The 14,772-nt window shown below is 46.9% G+C and overlaps 1 protein-coding gene across 6 annotated transcripts in view; it reads right to left on the minus strand.

Annotated features, from left to right (window-relative positions):
• OVOL2 (ovo like zinc finger 2) overlaps window positions 1–6,547 on the minus strand; it is a 29,185-nt gene extending 22,638 nt beyond the window's left edge. The window contains exons 1-4 of one of the 6 annotated variants that reach the window (XM_059134118.1): window positions 6,174–6,284; window positions 4,634–5,902; window positions 4,076–4,180; window positions 3,735–3,958 (exon numbers count right to left, since the gene is read on the minus strand). In XM_059134118.1, coding sequence (XP_058990101.1) covers window positions 3,735–3,958; window positions 4,076–4,180; window positions 4,634–4,733 — 429 coding nt within the window. In that variant the 5' untranslated portion in view covers window positions 4,734–5,902; window positions 6,174–6,284. The other 5 variants (XM_059134117.1, XM_059134119.1, XM_059134120.1 and 2 more) reach the window with 5 other exon arrangements.
• Between the last annotated feature and the right edge of the window lie 8,225 nt (window positions 6,548–14,772).

The following is a 14,772-nucleotide window of genomic DNA, read 5'->3' on the forward strand; positions in this document are numbered from 1 at the left end:
AATGTGAATACTGCTGTTAATGTGGGTGTGATCATGTATTTTGGCCTTTATCTATCAGAGGCACATTCTGAGGTATTACAGTTGAAATAATATGATAAATGAGATTTGCTTCAAAATCATGGGTCAGGGATGGGCGGGGGGTTGGATGGGCAGGAATGGCCATAGATTACTGGTTGTTGGGGCTGGGTGACAAATGATGGGAAGAAAGGAAAAAGACGACCACACGTTCCCACCTCTGGCACAACTTGAAGACTTGGACTATAGAGCCAGGTAAAAGACCAAAAATACTTTAGAAGGAATTCTACACTCAATTCCTTTTAAAGTACCCTTGGGAGAGGCCAAAGGAAGAGAACCAGAAGGGGAAAATGGGAGAAGACAGATTCACTTGCTACTCTACACTTGCACCTGGGTCCCACCAGCTACTGAGTCAGGAAGAAAAAATGTCTGTCAACTAACTGATTTAAATTCAGAGTTACTTAGCTCCTGATAAACCTTCAAAGAAAGGGCAATGGTGGTCTCTGCCCTGCAGCTGAAGTTCTGCGAATGGCACCAACACAGAAGAGACTTAAAGCCACCTGGACCTGTCACTACCTCCTTCTTGGATACACATGATCTCTCCACCTCAATCTGTTTGGAAAATTACTGAATCCTTGGTAGTAAAGAGACAATTTTGCAAACTGCCCCGAGGCACACAGTCATAAGGCAGATAGGCTGGAAAATGCCAGTTTCCTAACCAGCACCTGCAACTCCTTTCTAGATCCACTTACCAGCACAGCCGGATTGGCAAATCCCTTGTTCCCACTGTAGGCAACAAAACGTTGCACCTTATGGAAACCTGCCATACATCACTGTTTGCTAACTCCCTCGAGTTAGAGAATATGCTTGAAAGTGCTAGACACTCTGCACCCTCATTTCATCTAACCAACCCTTGTGAGAGGCCGATTCTATTGCTTTTCCATTTTACAGGTCAGGAAAATGAAGACTCAGGCCAGATAATGTGTTCCTAACACAGCTAGTGAGATGGACCCAACTGATGTCTTCCTCCTCAGGACCCTTCCAGAACCCCTCCTGTGCAGGAACATCTACCCCTCTCAGCTTGGCCCCTTCAGCATCTTGCCCTGGCCCAGCTCCTCACCTTCTCCCACTCTTCTCTCTGACCCTACCAGGTCCATTTTCCATCTTCAGGGACCAGAACTTTGAGTACTTTACCTACTCAAGCTTCAGGCTCAGACCATGACCCTGCTCTATCTAAAGCCTGCCTCTCCCTTCCCCGCTGCCCTCAAATCCACACCAAGAAACCTTCCCTGGCTCAGAATTTATTACCTCTTTGCTTGTGCTTTAGCATTCCTTTTGCTGGAACAGAATTATTAATTAATTGTGTCTTCCCACCAACTCAGAGAATTCTAGCTGGAGCTAATGGGCACCTACCATGTTCCCCTCTTCACTCACTTATTATGTTTACCACTCTTTATGGTAGGTATCATTATTATTCCCATTTCACAGACAAGGAAACTGAGGCCAAGAGGGATTAGCCACTTAGCCAAGGTCAGGCAGCTAAAAAGTGACAAAGCCAGAGCCTAGGTGCTTAACCATTACTGTTTGATGATTCTAGAATACGAGGCAGGGAACATTTTTATCTCCTGGCTGCCCGGCACAGAGCAGGCACCCCATAATGTTAAATGGGACTTTGCCTCTCTGCGGGGCACTGGCTCAAACCTGCCCCTCCCCTAGTCCTGTGAGCGAGCCAACTGCTAGGTGAGTGCCTTTAAGTCATACAAACTCAGTCATTATGCATCACCTATGGGCCTCATCCTGGAGAAGCATTCCTTTTCTTCGGGTTAAGAAACTAATTTTTAAGAGAGCAGCGGGGTTTGTGTGGAACTCTAGAATTATGCAATATGCTAAGTCACAAGTAATTTGGACAATCCTCTGGACAATCCTCTGAAACCGGCCAATACTACAGAGGATAATTCTGGAGGCTTGGAGCATCTTAATACCAACATGTCTCCTATTTTCAGATGGAGGCTGAGAGGGGAAAGGAATCTAAACATCCTTAGTAAACAAATGGAACTTCTCCGGAAGTTGTGCGAAGGTTGCGGAGCTAACACTCTACCCCAGCCCCCAACCCCCAGCCCTGGGGGCAGCATGTAGGCAAGATCATAGAAATAATATTGTGGTTTATTTATTCCTTTAATCCAGGGCTCCATTGGCGATGTATGCCTGGGACAAGAGAGAGCTCCTAAAATACTGGTTAAGGGACTGGATCTTTCCCCCCCTGCCACTTTCTCCCCAGGGTAATCTGGGAAATTGGGGGACCGAGGGGCAAACAGACTACATGCAATCCCAAAACAACGTTGCAATTGTCCTTCCAGGCCGGTGATAAATATGCAAGTGGGACACTTTGTAGAATTTCCTGGAGGGCAGAGTTACCAGCCTCAGGCAAACTGTCCCCTCCCACTTAACCCCATCGTGCCCACAAAGCCTCAGGCCGGCTGACTTTGAACCTCAGCAGCCCACTTAACACCAAGCAGCTTGAGCCCTAGCAACCTTTAAAGACGTCTTTCCAGAGGATTTTGGCTCCAGCCACTAGCCTCAATTCATAACCAAATGCACCCTAGGCAGCCCCCAAGCCAAACCCCAGGAACCAGTAATATTCATAGGGAGGGATGGCCTCGCCCAGGAAAAGTAACCTAGTCTTACCCAATCCACAGCAAACACTAGAGTTCCTCCTCCCCATTCCCCCATCCCCCTCCTAGGCAGCAGGGCTGCAGGACCCCTCTGGCGTGCGCAGGAATTCTCGCCCACCACCCAGGGCCTGGAGCCCGCAGAGTCCCACTAGGCTAGGAAATGGGGTCATGTGATTCCTAAAACACCACTGAGGCTCCAGCTAACTAAATCAGTGGAATGGGATTCCTTAATCTTGAGGGTAGTGGATACATTTGAGCAGGGGATCATGTAAGTTCTACCCAGAAAAGCCAGAAGAATGTCTCGATAAGATGTCGCCTACCATTCTAGAAGACTTGAGGTGGGAGGGAATGAAGAATGATAATGCGGGGTAACGAAAACTCCAAACCACTGGGGGCGGGGCACTGAGGCAATTTGCAGTTGAACCCCTTTATCCATCAATTTAATTCAGGAAGATTTGAGAGAGATGACAAATTTAAAGTGCCCAGCACAGACCTCCGGTCTAACGGGCACTCCATAATTGTCAATGGGAATAGCTGTTACCGTGAGAGGTTCGCTGTGTGCCAAACAGCCGCCACTGCCTCCAGAACGCAAGGAAGTGTGTGAAACTCAGAATTATAGCGCTAGGAATGCGCCGCAGAGAATGGAATTCCTGAGAGCCTGGATCCTTCCTTTCCGAACCCGGGAACCCCGACGGCCTGGTGATTCTTCAGGCTCTGCACACAGAATGGGGTACTAGAGGGCCGAAACTGGGCCTGGTTCTTTTAGGCAGTTCCAGAGGCCACCCCCGCGGACCATGCCGGCTCAGGAGCCAGCCTCCAGGGCTTAGCGGCGCGGGCCGTTGGCTACCCAGCAGACAGGAGGACGCGCAGAGCCGCCCTGGCCGAGACCCAGAGGCAGGTGCAGGATCCGCGCAGAGGGCGCGCTCGGTGCCCGGGTGCACCGGTGCCCGGGTGCGCGGGCGGGCGCGGCAGGGAGGGGCGCCGGCTCCGGGAGACCGACGCCAGGGCGTGGTGCAGGTGGCGGCGGGGGCAGAGTCGACACCGTACCTTGATTTTCGACCTGGCGACCGGGCGCTGCATCGCCGCCAGGTGTCCGCCCGGGCCCTCGGCGTCGCCGGGCTCGGAGATTTCGCGTTCGGGGGCGCGCGGGGACGAGCTGCTCTCGGCGCCTCCAGGCTCCCCCGCGCTGCTGCTGCCGCCGCTGCTGCTGCTGCTGCCGCCGTCGCTGCGGCAGTCCTCGGGGGGGTCGTGGAGCAGACGGCCCAGGCCCACTGCGGAGGGAGGGGCGGTGCCCCGACACACAGACACGCGGCGTCAGGCCCGGGCGTCCGCGGCAGTTTGACCTGCGGGCGGTGCCGCCGCCGCCGCCCCGCCCTGGACCTGGGCACCTGGCCAAGTGGGCAACACGCGGGGGTGGACGAGCGAGTCCCCGGCTGGGCCTCCGGAGCGAGCACGGAATTTGGGGGGCGGCTCCTCGGTCCCAATCTCCGCGCCTACAAGGAACCGAGGGCCTTGGGTGGCTGCGGACCCCGCGCGCCAACTTCCCTGTCTCTGGGATAGGGGGGTTAGAGGTCTGACCTCAACCCACCCAGCCCGAGGGGCTGACGGATCCTGGTGCAATCCCATGAGGACGTGGGACTAAGAGTAGCCCCTACTGGCCTTCGGTCTCCCCTCCTTCGGTTCACCTCGGCCCGCGCAGCAGCCAACGGTCCCGCCGCCGGGCAATTACTGGCGCCCACTAGGGGGAAGGGGGCGCAGGGCGTCCCGGGTTCCCAGCCTCTCTCCGTCTTCCCGCTCCTCAAGAAGCACCCCTCCCTCCCCGCCGCCCCGAAAGAGGCGGCAAGGGGTGGGGAGTCCAGGCCCGGCGGAGGAGCGAGGGGACCCGACCACCCCTGCCCCCACTCCGGGAGTCCCGCGCCCAGGCCCGGCTCCCGCGCGGCGCTCACCTGGGATGTAGGTGTCTGCCCTTTCCTCATCCGGGAGCTCATCCCAGCTGCGGACGGAGACCCCCGGGCTCCTCCTCTTCACCAGGAAGACTTTGGGCATGGCGTGGCCCCCTCCCCGGCCGGCGGCCCCCTCCTCCCGGCTGCTCCCCGCTAGAAACTGCGGCAGGGACTCGATCCCCAGCTCCCGGCGGCCAGAGCCCACCTTCCCGCCTAGCCTGCCCTCTCCCTCCGCCCCCCGCCGCGGCGCGGCCCAGGCCTCTCCCCCGCACGCCCGGCGACTCCCAGCCTCCAGGCTCCGCGACACCTATGCCTTAAATCGCGGGTGAGACCACGCCGAGGAAAAAGTTTCATAAGGTGGAATAGAAAAGGCACCAGGAAACTTGGGAGTGAGCATGCGCCCTGCAACATAACGGTGTCAACAAGCTCGCTACCTGTCCGACCGGTTCCGGCGGCCGGGGCTGCCTGTTCCAGCCCTTCCTTAGGCATGAATGTTTGCAAAAGAATTTAACGTCTGATTCTTCCCCCCTCCCCTTTTTAAAAAGGGAAGAACATTTTTTAATCAACCTCTCGCCCCAGTCCCCATCACATGCATCTCAGGGCAAACTCTTAGAGGTAAACCCCCAGGTCCGCTTCCCCGGGCATCCATCCTAAGAGTTGGAGCTTCCTGCGAGTTGCACCCCCTTTCCCCGCCCCCAGGTGAATTGTCTCCGACAGGCAAGCAAGAAAATGGCTCAGTTCCTCCGGTCTTGGTGGATGGTTGCCGCGGCTCGTTGAAATCTCGGCGGGCGGAAGGTGGAGGCGGCGGGGAGATTGCAGGGCTCATCTCGTAAGGGGGGGGGGCGACTTGGGGACTTAGGCTCCCCATCATTTACAACAGCCCCCCAAATAAACACGGTAATAATATGATTTAAAGTTCGGTAGCTTTAGAACACGTCATTATTGATTTGTGCCGTACAATCTAGGAAAAACAAGTCGGCTAGCTCTGCTAAAGCAGCTTCCACCCCAAGACCTACCGCTCAAAGAGCCCCATCAACCCAGATAAACACACAATGGAAACAAAAGCCAAGCGCATGTTATGCAAACGCGGCTTCGTAGCAAATTTCTTATCCTTGCCCACTCCCATTATGGTCTCCCCCCAACCGCCCGCTCCCCAAATTCTGAGGTTGGGAAACACGTTTCCCAGCAAAGTGAAGTCGGCTGCTACTGGGGAGTTGGCTGGAGAGCTTTGTATTTATTTTTGGTTTTGGCTTTTCCTCTCTGCCTTTATACCTGGAGGGGGAGTTGGGAGAGAAGGAAGAGGAGTTAGTAAGAGAAAGATGCCAAGTTTCTAAGAGCAGCAGTGCCGGCATTTGGGGAGCGCGCGCTGTCCCTCTCACGGCCGCTGCTCGGGTGCCCCCGGGGACGCGCAGCAGTGCCTCCACGGCTGCCGTGCGAGCACTCCTGTGGGCGATCAGACTTGCGCAGGCTCCCGGGGCTGTGCAGGGGCGCGTCTAGCCAGAAGCTCCCTGGCGCCCGCAGCTCGCCCATCCGCCAGACTCACCTGTCTGTAACCTGACCCGCTGCGCGCCCAGCCCACAGGGCTGAGGAATCAACACAGCGGTTTTTCCCGTCCTCTTCTGCCCTGGAATGGCCCTTGGGGACACAGCAGCCTGGTAACGGATTTCTCGGCTCGGTTGGAGTACTCTCCCCGCGCACGGAGAGGGGGCGCAGCTCTCCTGGGTCTGAGAAGCGAGGAGATGCGCCATGCCTCGGGGTCTGCCCTCAAGAGGTCACCCTCTCCTGGCTCAAGCCTGTCTGGACTCCAGATTTTCTGAGAACAATCAACTAAGGACCAAAGAGACTTTGATCCGGTTAAGCCCTGAGTGGAGTAGGAAGACATTTCTATAGCGGCACGAGGAAACGAGGCTTCTTTTTAGTCCGTGAAGCTGATGGCGCCGCTGCTGGGAGAATCTGAGAATGTATTTTTATCTACCAACAAACGGAAGATTTTCTAGAAAGGAGCTTGGTTGAATGAAAGTAAAATAAAGTAAAACTATGAAATCACAGAATGACCTCTATCTCATAAAAATCTTTAAAACTTCCCTTAGTTCAAAATTCCTTCTATTGCGAAAAAGGCGGCCAACCCCATTAACAGATTTTTTTCTTTTATTGAATTTCAAATCAATAAGTGCCTGAACCACTTTGTCCTTTATCAGAAAAGAATATAAAATGACAGATTATAAGACTAAAAACCTCAAGAAGCATTGCATCGTTCAGGAGATTCGGGATGAAAATTAACAGGAATAACTACACTTTTTTTCAAGTATTGCTGGATGCACACTTACTATGATATTTGAGGACTGTTTCTTCCAGGGGAAAGGAATTCTAATGTGCTATCTTCCTCTCTCTTTTCTTGATCGGACTTGAGAGGGATTTATCATTAACATTATTAACATTATTAACATTTTATTATTAACATTTTCAATGTTTTGCTTTTGTTGACTCTATTTTATGATTAGTTTTCTAAGTATTATGAGGAGCTGATAGAGCATCCCCTAAAAGTAGGATAAGAAATAAGCTCAATTTTTTAAAAAATCTCAAAGCTGGTATTTGAGAGAGGCAGAAGTCTTGATCTGACCCACACCCTGCCCCCCACCTCTCCCCTGGGAGGACAGGGTGACCCTCCATAGAGTCCTTAGTAGGTGTGTGTGTCCTGCCCTGCTTGAATGCCTAAGTGCTGGGAGCTCGCTTTTTCAAAAAGCAGTCTATTCTGGTTAGGTGACAATACTGTTAGAAAGCTTTTCCTTCTGCTTTATGGAAGTCTGTTTCCCTGCAATTCCATGTCTCCTCTGCATTCTACCCTCTCCGGCAGCTGAGACAATGCCTGTGCCTCCCCTCCACCCCCCAGCCCCCTCCCTAGTTCTTCAAATGCATGGAAACAGGCATGGGGGTTCTCACTTAAGACCTCTTTTCTCCAGTAATATGTAGTCAGGTTGAAAATAGACAGGTACGAACCTGCTCAGTGGGATCCTTAGAGGATAAAGAGAGGTTAGGATGATGGGGGGAAATTTTTTTTTTTTTTTTTTACTTTTTACCAAAGTATAACATAGCGTTTTTAAAAAAATGCACAAATCATAAGTTACATGGCTTGATCCATTTTTACAAAAAAAAAAATTCTAGCAGACAGCACCCTAGAATGAGACCAAGCTGCCTACTCTCACCACTCCACTTCACGTGAGATCAGCTTTTTGTGGGTACAGTAAGGCAGAGAAGAAGAAATAAAGGTATAAGGATCATAAAGAAAAAAAGCAAAACTATCATTATTTGTAATCAGTATGATTAGCTATGTGGAGAAGAATCTACAGATAAATGGCTAGAATTAATAAAAGTTTAGTAATGTTTTATAGAAAAATCTCGATGTGTGTCAACTGCAATTCTAAACATCAATAACATTTAGAAATCTACCCAGAGTCATCTATGGATTTAATACTTGAAGAAAAGATCTTTTTGTGAGAATAACAAACTTGTTCTAAGCTTGTAACCAAAACATTCCTGAGGAACAAGGCATATAGATTCATTCTATCACATATTAGTGCAGAGCAGAGAGCCCATGTGGACTTTTGATTTATGACAGAGGGCATTTCAGAAAGATGGGAAATGGGACTGACTGGTAATGCATTTGGAGAAAAAAAATAAAGGAAATTGAATAATGCACACACATATGGTCAATTTCCAGTGGATTAAACATTTAAATGTGTATGTGCATACATATGCATAGATGAATAGATAATGGAGAATATCTTTATGACCATAAGATAGAGTAGAATCTTATTTATTTATTTTTTTTTTTTTTAAAGATTTATTTATTTATTTATTTGACAGAGAGAGATCGCAAGTAGGCAGAGAGGCAGGCAGAGAGAGAGGAGGAAGCAGGCTCCCCGCTGAGCAGAGAGCCCGATGTGGGACTCGATCCCAGGACTCCGAGATCATGACCTGAGCCGAAGGCAGCAGCTTAACCACTGAGCCACTCAGGCGCCCCTAGAATCTTATTTATTTATTTTTCTTATTGAAGTATAGTTGACACACCATGGAGCAGAATTTCTTTTTTCTTTTTTTAAAATTTATCTTATTTTATTTAAATTCAATTGCTGTTAGCTTCAGAGTTAGAGTTCTGTGATTCATCAGTTGTATATAGCACCCAGTGCTCATTACATCACATGCCCTCCTTAATGCCCATCACCGAGTTACCCCATCCCCCCAACCCTGGAGCAGAATTTCTTTTTTTTTTTTATAGATTCTTTTTTTTTTTTTTTTAAGATTTTATTTATTTACTTGACAGAGAGAAATCGCAAGTAGATTGAGAGGCAGGCAGAGAGAGAGAGAGGGAAGCAGGCTCCCTGCTGAGCAGAGAGCCCGATGCGGGCCTCGATCCCAGGACCCTGAGATCATGACCTGAGCCGAAGGCAGCGGCTTAACCCACTGAGCCACCCAGGCGCCCTGGAGCAGAATTTCTTAAGACACAAAGAACAAACCTTTAAAGAAAATATCTGATAAATAAGACTACAGAAAATTTAAGAATGACTATTAATTAATCAAAAGACACAGTAAAGAGAATGAGAAACTAAATCAAAAGTTGAGAGAAATTTTGCAATACATTTACCTTATAAATCATCAGAATTCTGATGACAAAGAATTCAAATGTTAGAAAAAGAAACATAATTTTAGGGGCGGGTGGCTCAGCAGGTTAAGCCTCGGCCTTCTGCTCAGGACATGATCTCCGAATCCTGGGACTGAATTGAGCTCTTTGCTCAGCAGGGAGCTTGCTTCCCCCTCCCTCTCAGTTTACTTGTAATCTCTCTCTCAGTGTCAAGTAAATAAAGAAAATCTTTTTTTAAAATACGTAATTTTTAAAAATGGCAAAAGACATGAACAGGCGGGACGCCTGGGTGGCTCAGTTGGTTAAGCAGCTGCCTTCGGCTCAGGTCATGATCCCAGCGTCCTGGAATCGAGTCCCACATCAGGATCCTTGCTCGGCAGGGAGCCTGCTTCTCCCTCTGCCTCTGCCTGCCTCTCTGTCTGCTGGTGCTCCCTCGCTCTCTCTCCCTCTGTCTCAGACAAATAAATAAATAAAATCTTAAAAAAAAAAAAAAAAAAAGACATGAACAGGCATTTTCCAGAAGAGAAAACATGAATGACCCATCAACATATAAAAAGATACTCAATCTCATTAGTAAACAGGAAAATGCAAATTAAAATGACAATGAAATACTATTTCATGTTTGCCAGACTGGCAAAATTAAAACGTTTGACAATACTGCTAAGTGTTGCTTTGGATGTAAGAACAATAAATTCATGCATTGCTAATAGGTATATAGACTGATTCAACCATTTTGGGCAAGAGTTGGATTTTATCTGGTAAAATTAAACATGCACATATTGAATGAGCCAGAAATTCCACTCCAAGTTTTTAAATTTAGAAAAAGTCTTGCACTTTTGCACCTAGAATTACAGGCAAGAATATTCACAGTAACATTATTCATCCTATTCAAAAACATAAAAACCTGAACACAACTGGAATGCCCATCATTAACTAATTGGATTATATTGTGATAAATGCATCTAGTGGAAATGAATGGCCCACAACCACACCCATTAACTAAAGTAAATCTCAAATACATCTTATTGAATAAAAAAAAGCAAGTGACAGAAGAATTGTACTGTAAGATTCAAATAATTATTTGAAATGAATCAAAATAAATCAGGAATTCAACGGCTTAAGAATTCAAACCCACATGTTAAAACCATTAAGCACCAACCAACCATCTAGAAGAATCTGGAGAGCTATGCTGAATAAAAAAAGCAATCCCAAGGTTATGTATTATCTGATTCCATTTATATAATATTCTCAAAATGAAAAAAAAAACATAAAAATGGAAAAAAGATTAATGTTTGATTGTCAAGAGTTAAGCATTTAGAAAAGGGCAACATGAAGGAAACTTGTGGTAATGGAAGTGTTCAGGGTCTCTGGTAGTTGATACCCAAGCTTACCCATGTGATAAAGTTGTATAGAACGACACATACACACACACAAATGAGTACAAGTCAAACTATATCAATCTGAGTAAGACCTGCAGATTGTCCCTGTCAATATCCTGCAGGTGATACTGTCCTCTAATTCTATAAAATTTACCACTGGGGGAAATTGAATGAAAGGTACACAGTTGCATGTAAGTAAATCTACATGATCTTCAAATAAAAAGTTTAATTTTAAAAAATGTCAAAAGTTGCTGATACAGTAGATCTTAAAAACCATCATAAGAAAAAAAATATATAATTAGGTGTGCTGATGAATGTTAACTAAATTTATCATGGTGATCATTTTGTAATATATATATGTATCAAATCATTACATTATACATCTAAAACTAATAAACTGCCATATGTCAATTATATCTGAATTTCAAAAATACTAGGCAAAACAAGAAAATGATACAAAAGTCAGTATAATGGTGATGATCACTGGAGAGAGAAACAAGTATAAAATTAGGGAAGGACAAATAAGGGCAGGCATTCCAAAGTACTAGTAATGCTGTATTTTTTAACCTGGAGGATAAGAATAATTATTCATATTATTTAACCATGTATGCATATTATAATCAAGCTTGTCTGTGTGATATATTTCACAATAATTGCTTAAAGATTTTATTTATTTATTTGAAAGGGAGAGAGAGAGAGCACAAGAGCAGGAAGAGGGGCAGAAGCAGACTACCTGCTGAACAGGGAGCCCCAAAATGGGGTAGGAGGGGGGCTCAATCCTAGGTCCCTGGGATCATGACCTCTTAGCCCAATATGGGGTAGAGTGGGGCTCAATCCTAGGACCCTGGGATCATGACCTGAGCTGAAGGCAGACACTTAACCAACTGAGTCACCCAGGCATACCTATTTCACAATAATTTTTCTAAAGATTTTATTTATTTATTTGACAGAGATCACAATTAGGTAGAGAGGCAGGCAGAGAGAGAGGAAAGGAAGCAGGCTCCCTGCTAAGCAGAGAACCTGATGTGGGGCTTGATCCCAAGACCCCGGGATCATGACCTGAGCTGAAGGCAGAGGCTTTAACCCACTGAGCCACCCAGGTGCCCCTCACAATAATTTTTAAAAGAAACCAGGGGCTCCTGCCTGGCTCAGAAAGTAAAGCATGCAACTTTCAATTTCAGGGTCATAACTTCAAGCCCCATATAATGAAGCCCAAATAAATAAATGAATGAATGAAGAAACAAACAAACAAGTAAATAAACGAATGAACAAGTAAACAAATAAGAGAAAACCAACTGGCATAGTGGACATGTATCATGTTTGAGGAAGCTTAGTACTGCTTGTTCACTTTTACTTTGGGGTAGTTTTCTGTTACGAGTCTCATTTCCTCACAAGGAACAGAAAACAGCTTTTACAGACTCCCTGGCTATGGGTACAAGGATGTGACCCAGGTTCTGCAACTGGAATACAGCCACACACTTCATTTAAGAAGGAAGCCTTGGTCAGGTCTTGGTGGCCATGTGCTGTGGTCACGGAGGGTGATAGCAATTCAGGCGCTCTGAGCTAGAGATGGCCGAGACAGAGCCCCTACTGGAGAAGCCAGGAACTGCAGTCTGAGGCACGTTACAGGCTTGTCCCTTCTAAAACTGATTCTATGGTCCCCTGGAGATTCCACAAGCCACCTAACATCCTTTAATGAACTGCTTTTCCGATTCACCTAGCTACAGTGGGTTCTGTTGCCGCATCTTGGCCCATTGATTCTGTAACTGGCATTGTCCCCTGGACAGCAGTAAGATGTTCAGTTAGCTATCTTCTAACCCAGAACAAGATTATGGTGTCTCATCTTCCCCCCCTTTACTGGAATTCAGAATAAAAACACCACCAACCCACATGTTTTGTGTGCTTATTTTAAATCTCTTCTTTCTAGAATAATTTGCAAGGTTCTAGCTAAACGCATTAAAGCAAAATCCTCATCTTTCTTCCCCTAGTCCCCTGACTTTCACAGTCCTGCTTTTCTGGAGTCCTAAATGCATGCCTCATTTGCCTCCAGTCCTACACTGTCCAAAACAAGAATCACTGGTTAGTCACATGCTGCTCTTTTTTTTTTTTCCTGTTTTAAATTTTATTTATTTATTTGACAGATAGAGAGCACACAGGTAGGCAGAGTGGCAGGCAGAGGGAGAGGGAGAAGCAGGCAGGGAGCCAGATGTGGGACTCGATCCTAGCACCCCAGGATTACGTTTGAGCCAAAGGCAGCCGCTTAACGGACTGAGCCAACCAGGTGCCCCACATACTGCTCTTAAGCACTTGAAAGGTGGCTGGTCTGAACTAAGATGTGCTATCAGTGTAAAATACATACCAGATTTTGAAAACTTACTATGAAAAAAGAAAGACTCTAAAATATTTTGTTAATAGTTTTATATACTGATTTACATGTTGAAATGATAATATTATGGATATATTGGGAAAATATAGTAATAAAATTAACTTCCATTTGTATTTTTTTGGTTTGTTGTTATTTTGGTTTGTTTTTTTGTTTTTTTTTAGATCTTATTTATTTATTTGTCAGAGAGAGAGCACAAGCAGAGAAAGCTGCAGGCAGAGGGAGAAGCAGGCTCTCCCCTGAGCAAGGAGTCCAACATGGGACTCAATCCCAGGACCTCAGGATCATGACCTGAGCTGAAGGCAGCCACTAAACCAACTGAGCCAACAGGTGTCCCTATTTTGGGTTTTTCTTTTACTTTGTTTTGACTTTTTTATGTGGCTACTGGAAAATTTAACATTACATTTGTGGTTTTCATCATATTTCTGTTGGGCAGAGGGGGTCTTAGACTGTGATGACTGGCATGAATAGCCTGTATTGTTCTGGAAGGCTGTCCTCAGGCATCCCCACATTTTCTTGGTCAGCATTGTGATTTGTGATTTGGGGGTAACAGGGAGGTAGCACTGAGAAGCCAACAGTTTGGCTTTGAAATCTAGCTCTGCCACTGAGAAGCTCTAAGGATATGGCAAAATCATTTAAATTTTTGAGCCTCAGTGTCTTCATCCCTAAAATGGGACAATAATGTGTCTCTCACCTACCTCACAGGGTTACTACGAGAATAAATGGAATCATAGCTGTGAACGTGCTCGTAGGAAGTATTTGTCTATTGTACAAATAACAACGGTCAATGTCAATTGAATGTCTTCTCTGATTGAGACACTGGGTAATATGCCCTAGTCACATACTGTTTCACTAAGAGATCTTTTGTGATAGAGAAATGCTCATTTTATATCCATTTCACAAGAGAGTTTAGAAAGGTCAAGAACCCCTGCTCTGAAGCCCCTCATTAGGGGTGCACCGTGATGCAAAGAATGTGCTTTCTGAGGTCAGCAGAAACAAGAGCGAGTCTATCGGGGCCCTCAGTCGGTCTGAGATGTGCCGGTGGAGGACCTCCTTGCCCACGGGGTCCTCTGTTTATAAACACACTGATTTTTCTAAGAACCAGGTCTCAGTGTGTCTTCCACACCAATGAGCTCTCACTGCTCCTGGGCACATCTGTGAGTGCGGGAAAAGGAAGAGTCTAGCTGCAGAGGACACCTGGCGTTTTCATCTGCCCTCTGGCATCTGATCTGCCTTTTTCTGGTGCCTGAATGTGCAGTTTTGGGCAGGCTGACTCCATCCCTCCTGGGGGAGGCTTCCCCTTGACCACAATGATTGCATCAAGGGCAGACATGAGATCCAAACTGAGATTCCCTTTCCCTAAGGCTGAGAGAGAAGGGGATGCAAGCCTGGGGTAGCCAGCCACCTTCGCCCCCAGCAGCTGCCCAAGGTTAAAGAACACGCAGAGAAAGAAAAGCAATGAGATGGGAGAGCACGACTTGAGTCCTCAGGTTCTACATGGTCAAAATACTCTTCTATCTCTTGGTCTCTCTTTTTTGCTTGAGCCAGTTGGAATTGTGCTTTCTCCCTTGCTGCCAAGAGTTTCAACTAAACACCCATTAAAATGACACTGCCTTACTTCTCTTCTCTCCTGTGACTCATGGAAAAAGCAATGTGTCCTGAAGTGTCTGGGTGGCTCAGTCAGTTAAGCAGCTGCCTTTGGCTCATGTCATGATCCCACAGTCCTGGGATCAAGTCTGCA

The sequence above is a fragment of the Mustela lutreola genome, chromosome 9 (assembly GCF_030435805.1).
Source record: "Mustela lutreola isolate mMusLut2 chromosome 9, mMusLut2.pri, whole genome shotgun sequence".
NCBI lineage: Eukaryota > Metazoa > Chordata > Mammalia > Carnivora > Mustelidae > Mustela > Mustela lutreola.